This window comes from Nerophis lumbriciformis, linkage group LG21, assembly GCF_033978685.3.
Source record: "Nerophis lumbriciformis linkage group LG21, RoL_Nlum_v2.1, whole genome shotgun sequence".
Taxonomy (NCBI): Eukaryota; Metazoa; Chordata; class Actinopteri; order Syngnathiformes; family Syngnathidae; genus Nerophis; species Nerophis lumbriciformis.
Genome location: NC_084568.2, coordinates 12,570,382 through 12,593,277, shown reverse-complemented (window position 1 = coordinate 12,593,277; position 22,896 = coordinate 12,570,382). Strand labels below are relative to the sequence as shown.

General features: G+C 38.7%; 3 protein-coding genes across 3 annotated transcripts in view; 2 read left to right on the top strand and 1 right to left on the bottom strand.

Moving 5' to 3' along the window:
- The first annotated feature begins 3,047 nt into the window (after positions 1-3,047).
- LOC133621142 (acidic leucine-rich nuclear phosphoprotein 32 family member E-like) lies at positions 3,048-9,843 on the top strand. Its single transcript, XM_061983031.2, has 7 exons — positions 3,048-3,247; positions 6,516-6,665; positions 6,762-6,884; positions 6,969-7,122; positions 7,196-7,323; positions 7,393-7,453; positions 9,549-9,843. The coding sequence occupies exons 1-7, from the start codon at positions 3,194-3,196 to the stop codon at positions 9,626-9,628; spliced, it is 750 nt and encodes a 249-aa protein (XP_061839015.1). The 5' UTR covers positions 3,048-3,193; the 3' UTR covers positions 9,629-9,843.
- A 154-nt stretch (positions 9,844-9,997) lies between these two features.
- Positions 9,998-21,288, bottom strand: plekho1b (pleckstrin homology domain containing, family O member 1b). The gene is made up of 6 exons (XM_061983028.2): positions 21,011-21,288; positions 16,839-16,985; positions 14,596-14,730; positions 13,576-13,680; positions 12,539-12,637; positions 9,998-12,415 (listed from the first exon to the last, which is right to left on the bottom strand). Exons 1-6 carry the CDS (start codon positions 21,035-21,037, stop codon positions 11,795-11,797), a joined length of 1,134 nt encoding a protein of 377 aa, XP_061839012.1. The 5' UTR covers positions 21,038-21,288; the 3' UTR covers positions 9,998-11,794.
- Positions 21,237-22,896, top strand: part of pogzb (pogo transposable element derived with ZNF domain b) — a 35,807-nt gene continuing 34,147 nt past the window's right edge. The window contains exon 1 of the mRNA XM_061983024.1: positions 21,237-21,329. The gene's annotated coding sequence lies outside the window, so the exon portion shown is untranslated. The remainder of the gene's footprint in view (positions 21,330-22,896) is intronic.

The following is a 22,896-nucleotide window of genomic DNA, read 5'->3' as shown; positions in this document are numbered from 1 at the left end:
GTCTGGAACAACACGGCACACATACAACTATGAAAAATGCAGCCAATATTACATACAGATAAGGTGTCATGAGACATGCAAAAATAAATTAAACACACAGTAAAGGAAATTAAATGAGCTCAAATATACCTACAAACGAGGCATGATGATGCAATATGTACATACAGCTAGCCTAAATAGCATGTTGGCATCAACTAGCTTGCAGACCAAATATGCCCGATAAGCACTCCAGCAAATCAATAAACTCAACAAAGCTCACCTTTTGTGCATTCACGCACAGCATAAAACGTTTGGTGGACAAAATGAGACAAGGAATGAGTGGCATAAAACACGTCTTTCTGTGGCAGCGTCGGAGAAAGTTGTACATGTAAACAAAATACGATGGGTTCAACGATTGCTGAAATTAGTAGGACAAAACGGTGCTTGCCAAATACTCTCATCTGTGAAGCATGTTTAATACAAACAGTGGGATTTCTAACAATTAGGAATGTTTGTGTCATATATATTAAATCAAAAAAAAAATTTTTTCTTAATCTTTTTCCGTTTTTACACATCTCTGGAAGAGGTCCAGAGAGCCACTAGGGCGGCGCTAGAGTCGCGGGTTGCTGACCCCCGAAATAGGTCAACATCCCTTTAGAAACTAGGGCGTCACACTCGTTTTCGCAGGTATAGCTGCCCTCAAAAGGTCGCTTGTACAGGCGAATTATATATGAATTTTCCTATGCGTTCGATTATTATACCTATTTTTACACACAGTGTAAAACAGGAAAAAATTTCGGTTTTACAGCAAGAAAAATGGCAAATCAGTCACTAAAATTTTTACTGTAAAATATACTGTTTTTACAACATATTATTGCAAATAGAAAAACAGTACTATTGTTTTTTTTTAATTATGGCAACAAAGCTGCCATAAAATGTGGTACCCTTTTTTGTTTTGCAGTAATTCAGCATAAAAACAACAGCCGTAAATGTCACGTTAAAAAAATAGCATTTCAGTCGTAAGAGTTGTACCGTAAAAACAATTAGACTAGGGAAATGTTGTAAAAACCCACCGTAAAATATTTTTTTTATATACTTTATTGCAATAATTTTTTCAAATACACATCTTTTCCCTTAACATTGCCCCCCCCTTTGAAATGGTTTTTTTTTTTCAGAAATAAACAATAATTATAGTGCATGTCATATACAGAAAAAAAAATGTTGCAAAGCAAAAACAATAACAATAATTATAATAAAAAAATAAATGTATATACCGTACTCTTATGCATAGACATACAGAGAAATAGGGCGTGTCTACATATGCTCATCATGTATGCCTCATGTAGACGTACACATGTGCGTAAAACCTACTGTAATATCAATTGTCATGTTTACAGTGTACAATTCGATGGATTACAGATATTTAAGTATGTATTTCTATTTTAACAAAAAATAAAAATGCTTAGAGATACTAATATCACAATTTAAAATGTATGCTATTTCTTGCAGTACATTATTTTTTTTATGTCAAAGTGAAAAGTTTAGTTAAAAAAATAAAAATAAAAAGGTATTTGATAGATGCATATTATTTCCAGGCGTTAGAGAGGCCATATAAAATAATGTGGCGGGCCATATCTGGCCCCTGGGACTTGAGTTTGACACCTGTGATTTAGACCATTGGAACTACATTGGACTACATCAGCGGTAGAAAATGGATGGATGGAAGTCATTTGCTGAAATGATGGCGGCTGCAATAAAGATAATAACTGACACAAAACACTGTAGTAGATCATCGTTTTATAATCCTTAAGATCCAAAGGAAATATTTCCCATCCCCGAGCAGTCTATGAATGCAACATTTTTGCCATATTTTGAGGTGATATTTTTTTATTTTTTTATTTTTTTGTGTGTCCTGTCCAGCTTCTCAGGCAAATCATATAGTTGATGTAGATGCCCATGTCGGCTGTTCAGATTTACTTTACAAAAGAGAAGTGTAGGATACTTCTCTTGTTGCCTTATTTGTATTTGACTTTATTATATGTATTTATATTATCATTTAGTGCAGCCGGGCCAGAGCAGGAGGGGATAGAAAGAGAAAAAAAAGAAGACAGAGGGGGAAATTGTGGGGACAAGAGGGGGATTAGACAGAGAGACAAAAACAACAACAGCAAACAACAACAACAACAATAGAGCAACATCAGCAAATATGACATGTACAAATATGATGGTAAAAGTAATAGCAAATAAGCAGTGAGCGAAAAATAAAAAATAATACAGAAATGACAATGAGCATTATTACACTACTTGAGGTGATATTTTAAGCAAAGTGAGCATCATTTCAGGTCACTGTATGTTTTGGTCATTACATTTTCGTTCTACGAATGAGAATTGGAAAGCTAAAATGTTTATTTAAAAATTATTGTGAAATAAAAATTGAAATACAATTCAAAACAAAGCAATATTTTTTTTGTGTCTAAATAATCAGCAGTCAGCAGAAACGAAAAAACGGACACACAAAACAACGTAACCGGAAGTAGATTTTTAAAGACAAAACCACAGACGAGCCTGTTAGAATTAAACATCGTGGTGTTTTATTCTGTGTTTCTAGACAAACCACTTATTTTTCCATGAAAAAAAAACTAACAAAAAAAACAACTTATTTAGCCATTATAAAAAAAACGTTTACGCAGTATACAACTTCCGTTTCCGGTGTCGGAATATCGCGTCCATTTATACTTTCCTGCTGACCAATGATTTTCATTTTAGTAATGTTAAATGTTTTTTAGTATTTCAAAATGACATTAAAATAAAGAAAAAACATTTCAGTTAAGATAAAAGTAGACAAAAACATACACGGACCATTTTAATTGCTCTACAACGCAACCTTCTCTCGAACATTGCGGCGATCGGGACATAACACTTAAATTCCCTTCTTTTGTTAAAATATGGTCTCAGTCAATGCGACACACGCGGGGAAGAGGGCGGGGTTATGATTAGTCTTCCAACCAATAGGAGACAAGCTTGCCACGAAACGATTGGTTCACCCGTAAAAGGAGGCGTGATCTCACGCAGAAGGCGGTGCTTCGTGTCCAACATGGCGGTCTAGTTGTGTTTCCCTGGCCTGTCGGAGGAGAACCATAGCGAGAGCTCACTTTCCATTCCTTTGGTTTTGTTTTTTTTCCAAACCTGGTAGAAGAAACACCCGCGGGACAACATGGACATGAAAAAGCGAGTGAGCTTGGAGCTGAGGGACAGAAGTCCGGCTGAGGTGCGTAATGGCCACGTTCGCCAAATTCCTCTTTTTGTTCCCACTCGAAGCTTTTTTTCAGGGAGTTGACGTCAACATGGAGTCGAGTTCAAATGTTTAATTCCGACATGCGCTTCTGGGCCGGAACCTTGTTGTCTTTGACGCCCGAGTTCCGCCCGTTTTATGTTCACTTAATGTTCGCGCCTTCGAGTCGACGTCACCTGTTTGAATCGCCGTCCTGCTGCTGTTTGCCGCGCAAACGCGGTGGCGCCAACGTGCACGACAGGCGCGTGCACGAGTTGTGGTCGTTTTTTCTAATGATGATGGCGGACACGTGTCAATAATTGTGTGTGTGTTGTCGTGCACGTGCATGTGTCCATGCTAATACAAGTGTCAACAATTGTGTACGGGTTGTTGTGCATGTGTCCATGTTAATACAAGTGTCAATTCTGTATTTGTTGTTGTGCACATTATAATGGTGGACAAGTGTCAACAATTGTGTATTTGTTGTGGTGCAGGTGTTCATGCTAGTGCTGGACAAGTGTCAACAATTGTGTGTTTGTTGTCGTGCACGTGCAGGTGACCATGCTAGCGGTGGACAAGTGTCAACAGTTGTGTATTTGTTGTTGTGCACATTGTAATGGTGGAAAAGTGTCAACAATTGTGTTGTCTTGCAGGTGTCAATGCTAATAGTGGGCTAAAGTGTCAACAATTGTGTATTTGTTGTTGTGCACATTATAATGGTGGACAAGTGTCAATTGTTTTCTTGCATGTGTCAATGCTAATAGTGGACTAGAGTACCAATAATTGTGTATTTGTTGTGGTGGACAAGTGTCAACAGTTGTGTATTTGTTGTTGTGCTCATTGTAATGGTGGACAAGTGTCAACAATTGTGTTTTCTTGCATGTGTCAATGCTAATAGTGGACTAGAGTGCCAATAATTGTGTATTTGTTGTGGTGGACAAGTGTCAACAGTTGTGTATTTGTTGTTGTGCACATTGTAATGGTGGACAAGTGTCAACAATTGTGTTGTCTTGCATGTGTCAATGCTAATAGTGGGCTAATGTGTCAACAATTGTGTATTTGTTGTTGTGCACATTATAATGGCGGACAAGTGTCAACAATTGTGTTGTCTTGCAGGTGTCAAAGCTAATAGTGGACTAGAGTGTCAATAATTGTGTATTTGTTGTGGTGCAAGTGTCCATGCCAGCGCTGGACAAGTGTCAACAGTTGTGTATTTGTTGTTGTGCACATTATAATGGTGGACAAGTGTCAACAATTGTGTATTTGTAGTTGTGCACAATATAATGGTGGACAAGTGTCAACAATTATGTTGTCTTGCAGGTGTCAATGCTAATAGTGGACTAGAGTATCAACAGTTGTGTAATTGTTGTGGTGTCAACGTGCAGGTTTCTATGCTTGCGGTGAACAAGTGTCAACGATTGTGTTGTCGTGCAGGTGTCCATGCTAATAGTGGACTAGAGTGTCAATAATTGTGTATTTGTTGTGGTGCAAATGTCCATGCCAGTGGTGGACAAGTGTCAACAGTTGTGTTTTCTTGCAGGTGTCAATGCTAATAGTGGACTAGAGTGTCAATAATTGTGTATTTGTTGTGTTGCAAATGTCCATGCCAGTGGTGGACAAGTGTCAACAGTTGTGTATTTGTTGTTGTGCACATTATAATGGTGGACAAGTGTCAACAATTGTGTATTTGTTGTTGTGCACATTATAATGGTGGACAAGTGTCAACAATTGTGTTTTCTTGCAGGTGTCAATGCTAATAGTGGACTAGAGTATCAACAGTTGTGTAATTGTTGTGGTGTCAACGTGCAGGTTTCTATGCTTGCGGTGAACAAGTGTCAACAATCGTGTTTTCTTGCAGGTGTCAATGCTAATAGTGGACTAGTGTCAATAAGTGTGTATTTGTTGTGGTGCAAATATCCATGCCAGCGGTGGACAAGTGTCAACAGTTGTGTGTTTGTTGTCGTGCATGTGTCCATGCTAATACAAGTGTCAACAATTGTGTATTTGTTGTTGTGCACATTTTAATGGTGGACAAGTGTCAACAATTGTGTTTTCTTGCAGGTGTCAATGCTAATAGTGGACTAGAGTGTCAATAATTGTGTATTTGTTGTGGTGCAAATGTCCATGCCAGTGGTGGACAAGTGTCAACAGTTGTGTATTTGTTGTTGTGCACATTATAATGGTGGACAAGTGTCAACAATTGTGTTTTCTTGCAGGTGTCAATGCTAATAGTGGACTAGAGCAGTGGTCCCCAACCACCGGGCAGCGGCCCGGTACTGGTCCGTGGATCGAGTATAAAAAATAAAAATAAAATATATATTTACGTTTTTTATTAAACCAACATAAAAAAACACAAGATACTCTTACAATTAGTGCATTAACCCAAAAAACCTCCCTCCCCCATTTATACTCATTCGCACAAAAGGGTTGTTTCTTTCTGTTATTAATATTCTGGTTCCTACATTATACATCAATATAGATCAATACAGTCTGCAAGGGATACAGTCCATAAGCACACATGATTGTATTTTTTTTTATGACAAAATAAAAATACCAACCCCCTCCCCCCCGGTCCATGGGACAAATTTTCAAGCGTTGACCGGTCCGCACAAACAAAAAGGTTGGGTACCATTGGACTAGAGTGTCAATAATTGTGTATTTGTTGTGGTGTCAACGTGCAGGTTTCTATGCTTGCGGTTGACAAGTGTCAACAATTGTGTATTTGTTGTGGTCCACATTATAATAGTGGACATGTGTCACCAATTGTGTTGTCGTGCAGGTGTCAATGCTAATATTGGACTAGTGTTAACAATTGTTGTGGTGCAGGTGTCCATGCTAGCGGTGGAGAAGTGACAACAGTTGTGTATTTGTTGTGGTGCAGGTGTCCATGCTAGCGGTGGACAAGTGACAACAGTTGTGTATTTGTTGTGGTGCAGGTGTCCATGCTAGCGGTGGACAAGTGACAACAGTTGTGTATTTGTTGTGGTGCAGGTGTCCATGCTAGCGGTGGACAAGTGACAACAGTTGTGTATTTGTTGTGGTGCAGGTGTCCATGCTAGCGGTGGACAAGTGACAACAGTTGTGTATTTGTTGTGGTGCAGGTGTCATGCTAGCGGTGGACAAGTGACAACAGTTGTGTATTTGTTGTGGTGCAGGTGTCCATGCTAGCGGTGGACAAGTGACAACAGTTGTGTATTTGTTGTGGTGCAGGTGTCCATGCTAGCGGTGGACAAGTGACAACAGTTGTGTATTTGTTGTGGTGCAGGTGTCCATGCTAGCAGTGGACAAGTGTCTTTCCAGCGACGGCGAGGTCCAAGGGGTGACGGAGGAGTTCAAGGGTCTGGAGGTGCTCAGGATGGTCAACGTAGGCCTCACCTCGCTCTCCAAACTGCCATCACTCCCTAAGCTACAGAAGGTGAGCCCTCACTTCCTGTTCCCATGATGCACTGCTGCCAGGAGGGGTGGGGGGGAGTGAGCACACTTGCCAATGTTCCTCATTGTTGCCTTGCAGCTGGAAGTGAGCGACAACGCTATCTGTGGCGGCTTGGACACGCTGGCGGAGAAGTGTCCCGACCTGGTCTCCATCAACCTGAGCGGGAACAAGATCCGTGAGCTCAGCTCCGTCGAGGCTCTGGTGAGTCCGAAGTTATCGAGCAACAAAAGCGAGTGGAGTTAAAGTCGCGACTCGTAACACGGCGGCCACGCGTTGTCCTCGCAGAAGAACCTGAAGTACCTGAAGACTTTGGACTTGTTCGGCTGCGAGGTGACCACGCTGGACGACTACAGGGACACCGTCTTCCGCCTCCTGCCCAACGTCACGTACTTGGACGGCTACGATCGGCAAGACAACGAGGCGCCCGACTCTGATGACGGTATTCCCCCTATTCTCCGCGTCAAACTGTGCTTTAGCCATCGGCGGATGTGAAACCTGACTTTGTGTTCCAGACCCGGACGACGGCGCCGGCCCGCACGGGGACGACGAAGACGAGGACGATGAGGATGACGACGGCTCGGAAGAAGACGAGGACGGCGAAGAGGTGGGGCTGTCCTACCTGATGAAGGAGGGAATCCAGGTGAGTCCCATTCTGTGGCATCCACACAAACGCAAGGCGACCTTTGACCCACCTGATGTCTGAGGTCAGGACGAGGAAGATGACGGAGACTACGTCGAGGAAGAGGAGGACGACGAGGACGAAGATGGAGGTTTGTATTAAGAAAAGATGGAGCAGCAAAGTGTTTTTTTTTTCTTTCTAGACCAGTGCTTCTCAAAAGTGCCACCATAAAGACCAACATTAAAATACAGTAGCATAGTAGGCCTACGTATTCATTAAAAACAAGGCAGAGATTTTATTTAACAAGTGTATTTAATTATGTTGGTCACTGTAACATTACACACAGGTTGAGCGGTAACACTGTGTTTGAATATAGGAAAACAAAACATTGTACTTTAATCAAGTGATTATGTAGCGTACCACAGTTTGAGAATCACTGGTCTGGAGGTCGACTTATTTGGTATTTTCAGAGCCGATTATTAGTACTCAAGGAGGTCGATAAGCAATATTAAAAGAGGGTGCCTCTGAAGTTGCACTGCTGTTTGTACATTGTTGTTACTAGAGATGTCCGATAATGGCTTTTTTGCCGATATTGTCCAACTCTTAATTACAGATACCGATATCAACCGATACCGAAATATACAGTCGTGGAATTAACACATTATTATGCCTAATTTTGTTGTGATGCCCCGCTGGATGCATTAAACAATGTAACAAGGTTTTCCAAAATAAGAGAACAACTTCAACTCAAGTTATGGAAAAAAATGCCAACATGGCACTGCCATATTTATTATTGAAGTCACAAAGTGCATTATTTTTTTTAAGATGCCTCAAAACAGCAGCTTGGAATTTGGGACATGCTCTCCCTGAGAGAGCATGAGGAGGTTGAGTTGGGCTGGGTTGGGGGGGCGGGCGGGCGGGCGGGCTTGAGGTGGGGCGTGTATATTGTAGCGTCCTGGAAGAGTTAGTGCTGTAAGGGGTTCTGGGTATTTGTTTTGTTGTGTTTGTGTTGTGTTACGGTGCGGATGTTCTCCCAAAATGTGTTTGTCATTCTTGTTTGGTGTGGGTTCACAGTGTGGCGCATATTTGTAACAGTGTTAAAGTTGTTTATACGGCCACCCTCCGTGTGACCTGTATGGCTGTTGACCAAGTATGCTTGGCATTCACTTGTGTGTGTCAAAAGCCGTAGATATTATGTGATTGGGCCGGCACGCAAAGGCAGTGCCTATAAGGTTTATTGGCGCTCTGTATTTCTCCCTACGTCCGTGTACCACTCCGTACAGCGGCGTTTTAAAAAGTCATAAATTTAACTTTTTGAAACCGATACCAATAATTTTCAATATTAAATTTTAAAGCATTTATCGGCCGATAATATCGTACATCTTTAGTTGTTACTTACATCCATGATGTCGTTCACAACAACACAAGCAGATGAGATGTGTTGTAGGTGTATGCTTGTTCTGAATAGCTTCCTAGTTTAGTCGCCGTTTCAAGTTTAGTTCATCGTGCACGTTGCGCGGCCCATTAATTTTTTTCCCCATTGTTATTTTTTCATAATCGAATTCAAAAATTGGATTAATTCGCCAGCCCGAGTTGAGACATATTTCAAGCTGGCTGACATATTTCTTCCTTGATGTTACAGAAAGTAAGAGAATGTGTGAGCTTCTGCCTGCTCTTCTTTACTTATATAATCTCATATTTGTCAATATATTTACTCAGTTTGGATTTTTGCTTGAGATTTATTTTCTGTCCATCCACCTCTGTCGCGTTATTTGGTTGAGTCACGGAACATGTCCAAAGATAGGTGTGCCAAACTTGAGGCATCATATTCGAAAAGACTTGAGGCTGGAATTTCTGCCAAAGGTGCATCAACAAAGTACTGAGCAAAGGCTCTGTATACTTATGTACATGTCAGTTTTTTTAGTTTAAAAATTAAAAAAATGTGGCTAAATTAAAAAAAATACAAATATTCACATTGTCAATATGGGGTTTTGTGTGTCGAATTTTGAAGACAAAAATGAATTTATTCCATTTTGGAATAAGGCTGTAACATAATAAAAGGTGGAAAAAGTGAAGCGCCGTGAACATTCTAACATGCTGTGTAGTTCGGTTGCAGTTGTAAAAAAAAACAAACCTGGCTGATATGCGCCAAAATGCCAAACATCGGCCGATCTCCAGTTTTGTCAATCGGTAGGTGCACTGAACGCGTTACGATAAGTCTGTAACCAGCCACCATTTTGTGTCAGATGAGGAGGCGGTCCAAGGCGAGAAGAGGAAGAGGGACAACAACAACGACGATGACGACGGCGACGATGACGACGACTAGTCGAGGAGCACCAGACGCCACGCCCACCATTTGGTAGCCCCGCCCGCTTAGAGGGACAGTGATCAGCTGGTCCTGGTCTGTGTGGGTCCTGGTCCTGGTCTGTAAATAGAACTTTGAAACTTCGCCCCGTTCATTTTTTTTTAAAAATGTTAATTTTACGGCGCCACCATTTGACCATGTGAAATTGCTTTTTCGAATAAATCTGAGAGAATATATATTTTTGTTTTTTTTCTAATCTGACCACATAGCGCCGCTAAATGTTGGATATTTCGGAACAACTATTGTTAGCATGCAAACATTTTTAAACAATTTTGAAGCCGTACAGTCATATTACTTTGTACTTGACCTATTATAACTGTTTGCAAGCTAATGTTAGCATGCTAGCATGTGAACACCTCAGTCATGTAACTTTGTACTTGACGCATGCTAACGTTTTTAGCCATTTTTGCAGTTGTATCCAATAAGTCCGATAACTTGGGACTTGACACGTTAGTTGGTAGCATGCGCGCATTAGTATGCTAACATTTTTAGCCAATTTTGCTGCCGAACACCTCAGTCATTTGACTTGCTACTTGACTGATGTGAACTGTTAGCATGCTAACTTGTGTAGCTGATTTTACAGCTGAACAAGCTAATGTTAGCATGCTCAAATGCTAACATTAAAATGCTAACTTTTTTTTTTGCCAATTTTGCTGCCGAACATCTCAGTCATCTGTCTTGGTACTTGAGACATGCGAACTGTTAGCATGCCAACAATTGCGTTCTAGCCTGGTAACTTGAATAGCCAATTTTGCAGCCAATATATCAGAGTAACTTAACTTGGTGCTTGATACATGCTAACTGTTAGCATGCTAGAATGTTAACATTAACGTGCTAACTTTTTTAGCCAATTTCGCAACCAAACACCTCAGTCATTTGACTTGCTACTTGACACATGCTAACTTTTAGCATTTTAATTTTTGTAGCCAATTTTACAGGTGACCACTTCAGCTAACAATTGCGTTCTAGCCTGGTAACCTGAATAGCCAATTTTGCAGCCAACACCTCAGAGTAACATAACTTGGTACTTGATACATGCTAATTGTTAGCAAGCAAGCGTTAGCATGCTAGAATGCTAATATTACCATGCTAACTTTTTTTGGGGCAATTTTGCTGCCGAACATGTCAGTTATCTGACTTGGTACTTGACACATGGGAACTGTTAGCATGGGAACAATAGCATTCTAGCATTCTGACTTGTGTAGCCAATTTTACAGGTGAACACCTCAGACCCATATAACTTGGTACTTGATACAGGCTAACTGTTGGCAAGCTAATGTTAGCATGCTATAATGCTAACATTGCCATGCTAACCCTTTAAGCTATTTGTGCTGCCGCACACCTCAGTCATTTGACTTGGTACTTGACACATGCGAACTGTTAGCAAGTTAACAAGAGCATTGTAGAATGCAAATGTTTGTTCCAATCTTATAGCCGATCACCTCAGAGCAACATAACTTGGTACCGGTACTTAATACATGTTAACTGTTAGCATGCTAACTTTTTTACCAAATTTTACATGTGTATGCTTCCTAGACACGACTTGGTACTTGACGCATTCTGTTAGCATGCTAACGTTAGCGTTCAAGTTGGGCTTGAGCCTTTCAGTGGCTTGCACATTACTGCATTCAACACACACTTTCTCCCAAATTTACATATTCTAGTTTTTTGGTGTAATGTTGTAACCTCAATGCTTTTATTTTGTCTTTAGAATGTGATAAAAGAAGTTGCGCATTGCAAATGGCCCCCGGGCCACACTTTGGACACCCCTGCTGTAGTAGGTAGTGCAAGTACCATTAAATAGCAACTAAATTAACCAGAAGTTTCTTACAGTTACCTTTTACTTGAGTCATATTACTCTTCAGTAAAGTTACTGTTGGTTACTCTTCCCACCTCTGTTAGTGCTAAGTTTAGCTTGTTCGCAGTTTTAGTAGCATTCATTAGCATAAGCCTAATATTGCACCTTCTAATAACCTCAGCACTATGGTTGACAGGAGATCAAGTCCGGTGACCATGTCCACACCAAACATGGCAAGCTGATTGTGTTCGGACCAGCTGCTGACCCGCTAGGACCCGAGTAATTTTGTCCAAAGAAAGCGGCTGGTTCAGTTTTCAAAAGCTGCTTTTTCAGGTTCTGGGTCTTGGACTCTGGTCGGTGCTAGTAGTATCCAATTGGCTGTACAGTTCCCTGAGCTCCTTCACCTCCTCCAGCACCTTGTGAGCCTGATCCAGGGCCTCCACCGCCTCCTTTAGTAGTCTCTCCGCTTTTGCTCTCATGTCCTCCGCCACATTCCTGTCTTCCCCTTCGGGTTGGTCCCGCGTGGCCTCCAGGAGCTGCTCTGTCCGTGCCAATTTGAGGCCGATGAGCTCCTGCAAGTGGCTGATGGGAGTCGAGGCACCTGTGCGAGGTGTAAACATAGTCCGGTTCTTCTCCGAATGGCCCAGGATCTCGTCCATGGAGGCGCAGCGGTTCTTATTTGCTGTCCTTAAAGCTTTTGCCGACCCGGATGTCCAGCTGGCACCCATTTGCTCCCAGGCCACTGCCCCCTCGCGAGGAAGACTTTGTGACTTCCCAGAGGTTTCGGCAGTCCTGATGAAGAAGGCACCGTCTGTTCCGGTCCTGCGACAGTCCGGGGGCGACTGAGATTCAACCACGTGGACCCGACAGCCGTCGCGGTTGTCAGGCGATGCCGAAATGTCCTCCTCCTGAATCAGATCCAGAGTCATCATACCGTCTGAAGACGAGGCCTAAAAGACAGGAGACGGGACAACTTCATGAAACAAGACCCGACTTTGGTCAAAGGTGTCGAATCCTGCGACAGACACTTTTGAAAGCTGGAGACGAAAGACAAGACAGGAATTGAGACTGACCACGGCCAGCAGGTGACCTCTGCTCGGCAGACGTCGGTTGTGAGAAATCCTGGCTCTGTCTCGAGTCAGGTGACAGAGGTGAGCGTCTTCTACCGTGACCTGCAACGCACGAGTCGATTAGCAGCTGAGAAAACATGCTCCCCAGGCCAGACGGACAACCTACTCAACCATAAACGAGCAAGCACTTAGTGACGGAGGCAAGGAAAAACTCTAGGGAAGAAACCTGAATAGCACCCTGGCTCTGTGGTGCGGCTGTCTGTCTTGACCAGTGGTGTTTAGATGGAGGGACAGAGTAAAGCAGGGACTCCAAACTACAGCCTGCAAGCCAAGTGCACCCAACGCGCGTCTTCAGATCAGCCCGCGATATATAACAAGCTTGATAAGGACTCTGGCCTGCGGTGAGTCTATAGCTACATTTAAACTAGCAGACTTCCTAATTTCTGCAACTTTGCTGCCATCATGTGGACATAATGAGTATATCAGGACAATGAGCATAGATTTTACATTTAAAATTAATACAGCATTTACTCATAGGAACCAAGCCAAATAACCTTTCCCACTCATGGCGCAAACTCATGGTCACACATAACACAACCTGCTCACTGAACTTTGTGCATATAATGTCCATGTTCAATCACAACACATCATTCAAAATGACACCCATTTAAATCCACTGCCATGCATGATGAGAAAAATGCAAAACGCTAGCTCCACACGTATCCATGTTTGGCGCATTTTAGCTGCTTGATATTTCTAATGAGTACAAAACTTTAAGAAAGTCGTCAAGGAGGTAAACAATGTAGGAGTCCAACTTTCACATACTCCGAATATCTCATTATATTAATCATTAATTATATACATACATATTAGGTACTTTACATGCAGTCGGCTTTCAGCCTCCCCATTTCCAAAAATATCTAAATATTAGTTTGTCCATTCACAAACATATCTAAATATTAGTTTGTCCATTCACAAACATATCTCAATATTAGTTTGTCCGTTCACAAACATGTCTAAATATTAGGTTGTGTGTGTACCTCATCAAGGACTCGGTTCTTGGCTCGAGTGATGGCGACATTAAGAACGTTAATCCATGACTCTTTGTCTTCAGGACTCACTGCCAGGAAGATCACGTTAGAAACCTACAACACACACACACTGAGACACTCATACCTTTTTGTGTGTGTGTGTGTGTCTGTGTGTGTGGGGGGGGAGACCGGTGAATAAGTTAGGACCGATATCATGGTCCCAATACGGAAAATCATTGCATCTAATAGAAAGCCAAATACTAGAGTCTGTGAACATTGCTCCAAAGTCAGGATTTTTGGTTGATTTAATGTGCATAGACAGGTGCAAAGGCAGCAATATATGATAAAAGAAGACTGCAGCTAAAGAAGGACTTCCCTATTCATCCCCGAAAAAACCCGCCAGGTGAACAGCTGATTTTACGACTTCCGGTGCTGAACTAAGACAGCCCGCGTCCCAGATGTGATGATAGGATGAACAAATACATTATGGTACTAAGACTACCGTGGACATTAACAGTAAAATTATGACTTTTGTCATAATTTTGCCAAGTGAAATTCCGATTATTATTATTATTATTATTATAATATTGCCAATATTGTAAAGTTTTCTTATAAAATTGTGACTTGTCGAGTAAAGTTACGACTCTTTTCATGAAAATGCCAACATTTTAAGCTTTTCTTGTAAAATTGCGACTGTTACTGAGTAAAATTCCAACTTTTATTACAATGCACAAATGTTCCGTTTTTCTTGTAAAATTTTGACTTGCGTTGAGTAAAATTACGACTTTTACTATAATACTGCCAAAATTCTAAGTTTGTCTTGTGAAATTGTGACCTTTTTCTTGTGAAATTTCAATTCATTTTTCACAACCAGCTTTTTTTTTATATTGGCATAGTATGTATATATTATTAATGTTGTAAATACAAATCTTTATATATCTAGAAAGGGTGGTCTTAGGCAGTTTTCGGAGGTCTCAGGAAGGTAAAAAATACAATAATGTGTGTGTGTGTGTGTGTGTGTGTGTGTACCGTGTTCCCTAGCGAGCAGCAGCGTTGAAGTCGGAACTTGCTGTGGTTCTTTTTACTGCGACTTTTGTTGTTCTTCATCTCCTCACAGCGCTCGTAGTCACTCAGCTCCAAAACCTCATCAGCCACTTCCTTTCCCTATAGGGTTGAAGGTTAAAATTATGATTGTGAAAAAGTATTATGTGAACACACACACATTTGATCAATTATTAACCAACTTTAAACCGACACACTTCCTTTTTATATAATATTCTTATATGCGCTCTGTGAGTACAGCTAGTGTAAACAAAGTATACAACAGGAAGCTCATGAAATATTAATAAGAGTTTCAACTCTTATGTTTTAATAAGTGTTCAATTAAAACCTTATGCCTCTATTTAATTACAAATTATCACATAATACATTTTATGAATAAAATGGATTTCAAGAGTTGCCAATTGTATAATCCGTTATTTCATGAGCTGAACTCAAAGATATAAGACAATTTTAATTGACACAAAACACATATTTCTTTTGAAGGGGAACTGCACTTTTTGGGGGGCGAATTTTGCCCATCATTCACAATTCTAATGTGAGACAAGAACACGTTTTTCTTTTCTGATGCATTCTAAGTCGTAAATAAATGTGAGCAAAAGTCAGCTAACAATGGAGCCAATAGGAGTCGCTCTATTCCGCCTATAAAGTGCTCGAAATAACCAACATCAAGGTTATATATACGCACTGTAAGTATATATGTGATGTAGTAACATTTATAATAAAATGTAATATTTACATATTTTAAGCATTGGGCGACGTATTAATTTCACAGACTCATCACAACTTTCACTTTTCCCTTCAACAACAACACTACTAATGAAAGACAACAAACATAATAAAACAATCACTTACAGTACAATGTCTGCTCTCACTGGGATAAAGACTAATGGGACGTTAATATCTTCCCATTGACATGAAGAATGTATCATAATCCTCACAAAAGGTTAAAAAACGTGTCTTTCTCGCCATCTAAGTTAGATGTCAAAGTTGACCAATTTGTGGGTTTATGTCCACAACCTTCTACTATCCAGGTGAGAGGCATGATTTATAATCTAGAATTAACTTTCACCAACTCAGAGACGATACGGCAGCTCGATATGTCAATATAGCAGCATAGGCTAATTAGCGCTGCTAAAAGTAGTTCCTCAACATTAGCGCTTATAATAATAGCACTGATACTTGGTTAAAATGCAGTATTATTGGTGTTTTTTTAGAGGGCTTTGTCAGAATAATTGTATCTAAATTATCACAAAACTTTTTGTTGCCATGACAAAAGCTGTCTTTGAATCTACCAAGAAGAAGGCTTGTAAAACTCCACTGTGTAGGATGGGAAGCAAAATGAAGGTGTTCTGTTTCTTTGATGTATTGTAATCCACACATTTTGTCTTGACCCGAGAACTACAAAGCGGAGAGGAAGCAGGACCAGACTCCCCTCCAGGTGACCTTTTTTTTTTTTTTTTTTTTTTTTTTTTTTTACGACCTTTTCTTTGAACTGTTTAGTGGCCAAAGGCAGCACCTGTTTACGACACCGTCCCCTTAGAAACAGCTGTTGCCATCTAATCAGGGAAAGTCCAAATAAAAGAGGAGGCGTACAATCTTTCGTCACAGCGTGTGACGACACTGTGCAAGGGTACAGTGTCTACACGTTTCTCCTCATTGAGCCAAATTTAATTCTGTCTGTTTGATTTCTTACTTCTTGTCTTGTTTAATAGATGTCATCAGTGTTTGAACCTGACAGCTTTATAAGCGGAATAGTGTACTCTTATTGGCTCAATTGTTAGCTGACTTTTGCTAGTGTTTATTTATTTGCATAAAAAGAAAGACATGTCTCATAAGGATTGCAAATAGGCAAAACTCCTTTTAAATATTGTTCCCAACTGTGTGTTAGTCAGCACTTCTGCTTTGACGAGATAATAATAGTTTTTATTTATAGAGCGAACGTTTCAAAAACTTAGACACTCGTGGGATTTATCCACGATTGCACACATCGTGAAGTGCCACAAAGATTCTTGCAAGACCACATGAAGGTTCTAAGTTCTGGAGGAAGTGAGCGGTGAAACCTGAGCTGTGCGGGGGGTGTAATGTGACTCTGCAACTATCTACATGTAGGACTGTGAAGACCAGGGTCACATGGTGCACAATAAACGGCTCCTGTGCCTTTAAGAGTGCTGCTTATGAACAAAGCTACTGACCACGCCCTTCAGACGTACCTCCTTCTCGCAGAGCGTCAGCTGATCTCCCTTCAGGACCATGAAGCGGTTCTTCCAGATCTCCCTGAAGATCCCTCTGCCACAAAAGCGCCTGACCCAGCCCACCTTGTCATGTTGGCCGGGCTGCCACTCCGGCTCGTGTGGACGCTGACGGAAGAAACGAAACACCCGGTCAGTGTCGGACATTAAAGAATAATAAGAATTCATCGAACTTTATTCATTTAGCACTTTTTGTACACAGGAGAGTCGCAGCACTAAATGCTTAAAACGGTTTTAAAAAAGGAAAAAGAAACATTGCTAAGAACAAAAGATGACACTGAAAATTGAGGAAAATGGCCACAACTACAACATTGACAGTCAAAATTAATAACTTAACTCGTGTGATTAATCACATTAATCATGACCACACTTGGAGTAATCATGCAATGTATTTTATTTTTTACTTAGTGATCAGATCAATGCACACATCGGCACAAAAATGAGTGAGGAGACTCCAACTGATGGCAAATTTCACTTCAAACAACATCCTGAAAGAACTTTAGATAAAACTGAGCAGGTTTTGTGCAAATAAATGACTTGCAGTCCATTAAAATGCTTAAAAACCTTGGGTGACATTCTCATAATACAATTGCAGTTGTATACAAATATTGGGGTCCTTTCTAAAGATAATTTAAATTATGCAAGTGAGTAATCACCTGTGATTAATCTGATTATACATGTAGAATACTTAAAAAGACAAAATAATAAGGATATTAGTAATTATTTCAATACATAAATAACCTGTGAAGAGTTTCAAACGTTTAGTTAAAAAGTATCAAATCATTTCCATACAAATTACATAATGTGATTAATCTGATCAAATAATTAATCATTTGACAGCCCTAATCATAGCTAATATTTTAAAAGATTAAAAAAAGTAAGGAAAGCAGTAATATCAATAAATAAGTATAAATTAAGAACCTGAGAAGAGTTTAAAATATTAGGTAAAAAAATATGAAATCCACAACCTTCTACTATCCAGGTGAGAGGCATGATTTATAATCTAGAATTAACTTTCACCAACTCAGAGACGATGCGGCAGCTCGATATGTCAATATAGCAGCATAAGCTAGTTAGCGCTGCTAAAAGTAGTTCCTTGACATTAGCACTTGTAATAATATTGCTGATACTTGGTTAAAACAGAGTATTGTTGGTGTTTTTCAGAGGGCTTCATCAGCAGAATAGTGTACTCTTGTTGGCTCAATTGTTAGCTGACTTTTGCTAGTGTTTATTTACAATTTAGAATGCATAAATAAGAAAGACATGTCTCATAAGGATTGCAATCCTGAGCGTGGCCACCACTGCTGCTCACTGCTCCCCTCACCTCCCAGACAATTTTTACTGCACTTATTTTTTTACACTGCATTTTTTCTGCCCTGAATTTCTTTGCACTGAAATTTTTTGCACCAATTTTTTTGAAGCCGTTTTTTTACACTGCATTTTTCCGCCCTGAATATTTTCATGTTGAATTTTTCTGTACTTGAATTTTGAAAAACTTAATTATTTACAGTCAATTCTTCAGCACTGATTTTTTTTCACACTGTATTTTTATACACTTTCTTACACTGAATTTCGAAAAACTGTATTTTAACAAACTGAATTTTTAAACACAAATTTTTCCCCCCAAATTATTTTGCACTGAATTTTCTTTTACACTGAATTTTTTTTCACTTAATTTTTATAAACTGAATTTTCCGTGCCAACATTTTTTTGAATTTAATTTTTATACACTGATTTTTTTTTACCGAGTTTTACCCAAAATTATTTTGCACTGAATTTTTTGCATTTAAATTTTGCCAACTGAATAATTTTTTTCATCCATCCATCCATTTTCTACCGCTTATTCCATTTGGGGTCGCGGGGGGTGCTGGAGCCTATCTCAATGTGTGCGTTAAACAAAAATTATGTCTGTTAAAAAACAGCTTTTTGAAATTCAGTGTGTGCAAATTCAGTGTAAAAAAAGCATTGTATAGAAATTCAGTGTGGAAAAAATTAGGTGCAGACATATTTCTTGATATTTCAAAACCGAAGCGATGGATCCGAGTCATACCAAAGACTATAAAGCGCGGCCACTGCTGCTGCTCACTGCTCCCCTCACCTCCCAGGGGGTGGAACAAGGGGATGGGTCAAATGCAGAGAGTAATTTCACCACACCAAGTGTGTGTTTGACTATCAGTGGTACTTTAACTTTAAATAGGCAAAACTCCAAAAAAAATGCAGTTCCTCTTTAAATATTGTTCACAACTGTGTGTTAGTCAGCACTTCTGCTTTGACGAGATAGTAATAGTTTTTATTTATAGAGCGAACATTTCTCAATAACGTAGACAATCGTGGGATTTATCCCTAATATGAATCTAATATTTTAAAGATAGAATAGTAACAATATTAGTAATAATATCAATAAATAAATAACAAATTAAGAACCCAAGAAGAGTTTAAAATGTTCAGTAAAAAGTATGAAAATGTGATGATCCGTTGCCCGGATCATGTTTTGTTTTAGTTTAATACTCCCTTAGTTCTGTTTCAGCACCCCTAGGTTTGTGTTTCTTGATTGCCATGGGTGCTGATTATTTTTCACCTGCCACTGTTCACCTGCTCCCGGGCACTAATCAGAAAACTATTCATTCCTGCCTTTTGCCACACTCAGTCTGGCTGTTTTGTTTGCTTCATGCGACAAGTTACGTTGGTGATTATTGCTTCCTTGTTCCATACTAAGCTTTTCCTTTAGCTTGCCATATTCCCATGCTAGCGGCACGCTTGTTCTGTTTTGGGTTCCTGCCTGACTGATTTATGGAAAATAAAAAAAATGTCTACCTGCACCCTGCTTCCGGTGGTCCGTCTGCATCTTGGGGAAACGACCAGCGCATTAAGATGTGACCGAAGCGTAACAGAAAATTTGATTTTTAAGTTCCGTCATAATTCCAGAATGTGATTAATCTGATTAAATAAGTAATCATTTGACAGGCCTAATATATATCTAATATCTTAAAAATAAAATAGTAAGACATTGTAATAATATCAATAAAATTAAAATGTTCAGTAATCAGGATGAACCTATACTTCTGTCCAAATTCTAAAATGTGATTAATCTGGTTAAAAAATAATTAATCATTTGACATTCCTAATATAATATCTAATATTTAAAAAATGGGAGATTGAGGGGTAAGAATATTAGTAATAATATCAATCAATAAATACAAATTAAAAACTTGAAGAGTTTAAAATGTCTAGTAGAAAACCTAAAATAATTTCCGTCCAAATTCTAAAATGTGATTCATCTGGTTAAAAGAATTCATCATTTGACAGCCCTAATATACACAATATCTAATAAAATAAAAATTAAAAAAAAGATAAAATAGTAAGGATATTAGTGAATACATAAACATTAAGCACCTGAGATGAGTTGAAAATGTTTAGTAAAAAGTATGAAAATATGAAATAATTTCCAATCCGAATTTCAAAATGTGATTAATCTGATTAAAAGTAAAGATTTGAAAGCCCTAATATATAATTTTTTTGTTTTTTAAATAAAAGATAAAATGGTATGAATATTAGTGATAGTATCATTAAAAAATAAGGACCTAAGAATAGTTTAAAATGTTGAGTAAAACGTATGAAGATATTATATAATTTCCGTCCATGCTCTAAAATGTGATTAATCTGATCAAAATAATTTATCATTTGACAGCCCTAATATATCATATCTAATATTTGGAAAATAAAATGGTAAGAATAGAGGGACAAGTGGTAGAAAATGGATGGATGGATGGATTAGTAATAATATCGATAACTAAATAAAAATTAAGAAACATAAGTGAAAGTATGAAATTATTTCTGATTCATACCTTAATAAAATGGCAACGATTCATTAACTGACACTTCTGATAATCTTTCTAATTTGAAAAGATTAACTCACAAATCACTTAATTGGCTTTATGTTGGTTTTATTATTAAACTTGCCTTATTTTGAAAAGCGGAAGCTGGTTGCAGGACATCAATTTCAAAAGAAAGGCTGCCAACTAATCCTTTAAACCTTTTGTTCGTCGGCCTTCTTTCTCTCCTACTTTCTTTCTCTCTCTTCCTCCTTGTTGCCAAACAGTTTTTTGTCGGTACCGGTCCAACCGAACACTCACCGGAGTCAGTAAGTGGTTCTTCTTCATCGCGCCGGCTGTTGTCCGCTAATTAGTTGGTGAGGTGTCCGCAGTGAGGCGGCTTTAAAGCGGCCAGAAGTCCGCCATGGAGTGTTGAAGACTTCCTTCAAGTCCTCTGCGTCTCTGCTGCCGGACTCGGTGTCTTGTGAGCGGACAGCAGCCGCTCCAACAGTCGGTGTCCGGTTACCCGAACCTCCCCGCCGTCATCGTCACCCCCTTTCTCCTTTCCTCGTCCTCCCGCTGGCTCGGCGGATCCTCGGCAGTCCTGCAGCGACCCCTGCTGGCGGCCTGTGGCCAGAACGTGAGTAGATGGAGCTGTCAATCAAAGTCTTCGATTATTCACCCATGAATGATCGTATGTGTTGCTGTGCCAGTGTGTTGCCTTGGTAACCAACTTTTGACCTTTGATCCCACCGACCATCCCAGGTTTTATGTTTTTACCTGTGTGAAGATGCCCCCCTTATAATTGCAAATGATAAAATAACATCACCATTCGTTTTAATGTTTTCATTTTTATGTAACTAACAAATGTTGTATTCAAACCCAGCCCCCAAACATTGTCCCATTCGGTTGTGCCGCGAACATTTTTGGTCTAACTATTATAATTATTATGTTATTAACGTGTTAATATTCATAACTCGTCCCCAGCCATGTTAAAATCGACCCAAATCAGTTAAATATATATATATATATATATATGTATATGTATATATGTATATGTGTGTGTGTATATATATATATATATATATATATATATATAGATATATAGTTTTTATTTAATGAATACAATTGTTTTTTAAATTTAAATTAAACATGTAATACATAAATGCTAATAACATAAAAACGATAAATATTATTAACATCACAACTATAAAATGTAAGCATAAAAAACTATATAAAGTCAACAAAACTAAATAAACGTTAACATCAAAACTATAAAACGTTAATACAAAAACTAAAAACAATAACGTAAATCTATAAAACGGTAAGATAAAAACTATGAAACATCCATCCATCCATTTTTTACCGCTTGTCCCTTTTCAAAAATATTAGTAACGTAAAAACTAAAAAACGTTAACATAAAAACTATAAAATGTTAACATAAAAACTAAAAAACGTTACCATAAAATCTATAAAACGTTAACAAAAACTATACGTTAACATAAATCTATAAAACGTTAACATAAAATCTATAAAACGTTACCGACATTAAAACATAAAAAAAACGTTAACATAAAAACTATAAAACGTTATTAACAAAAACTTTAAAACATTAACATAAAAACAAAAAAAACGTTAATATAAAAACTGAAAAACGTAAATAACATGAAAAAAAAACAAAAAAACATAAAACTAAAAAAACGTTAATAACATGGCAGCACGGCGCGTAGTGGGTTAGTGCATGTGCCTCACAATACGAAGGTCCTGAGTAGTCCTGAGTTCAATCCCGGGCTCCAGCACCCCCGCGACCCCAAAAGGGACAAGCGGTAGAAAATGGATGGATGGATGGGTTAATAACATAAAAACTATAGAACATTAATAACATAAAAACGTTAACATAAACTAAAAAACGTGAATAACATAAGAACTATAAAATTGTAATAACATAAAAAACGTTAATAACATATAAACTAAAAAACGTTAACAAAAACTATACATTAACATAAAAACTAAAAAACGTTAACATAAAAAACTTTTAAAAAAACGTTAATATAAAAACTGAAAAACGTAAATAACATGAAAACTAAAAAACGTTAACATAAAAACTACAGATCATTAATAACATAAAAAGTAAACAAATGTTAACGTAAAAACTGAAAAACGCAAATAACATAAAAACTAAAAAACTTACCATAAAAACTAAAAAA

Bases quoted from the DNA above. Each gene is read 5' to 3' on its own strand.
- LOC133621142 (XM_061983031.2), top strand. From the start codon at position 3,194: ATGGACATGAAAAAGCGAGTGAGCTTGGAGCTGAGGGACAGAAGTCCG. The intron at 3,248-6,515 runs GTGCGTAATGGC...GTTGTGGTGCAG, and splicing joins GGGACAGAAGTCCGGCTGAG to GTGTCCATGCTAGCAGTGGA. The intron at 7,454-9,548 runs GTTTGTATTAAG...ATTTTGTGTCAG, and splicing joins CGACGAGGACGAAGATGGAG to ATGAGGAGGCGGTCCAAGGC.
- plekho1b (XM_061983028.2), bottom strand. From the start codon at position 21,037: ATGAAGAAGAACCACTTACTGACTCCG. The intron at 13,681-14,595 runs GTACACACACAC...TGTGTGTTGTAG, and splicing joins GCTGCTCGCTAGGGAACACG to GTTTCTAACGTGATCTTCCT. The intron at 12,416-12,538 runs GTCAGTCTCAAT...CCTGTCTTTTAG, and splicing joins GAGGTCACCTGCTGGCCGTG to GCCTCGTCTTCAGACGGTAT.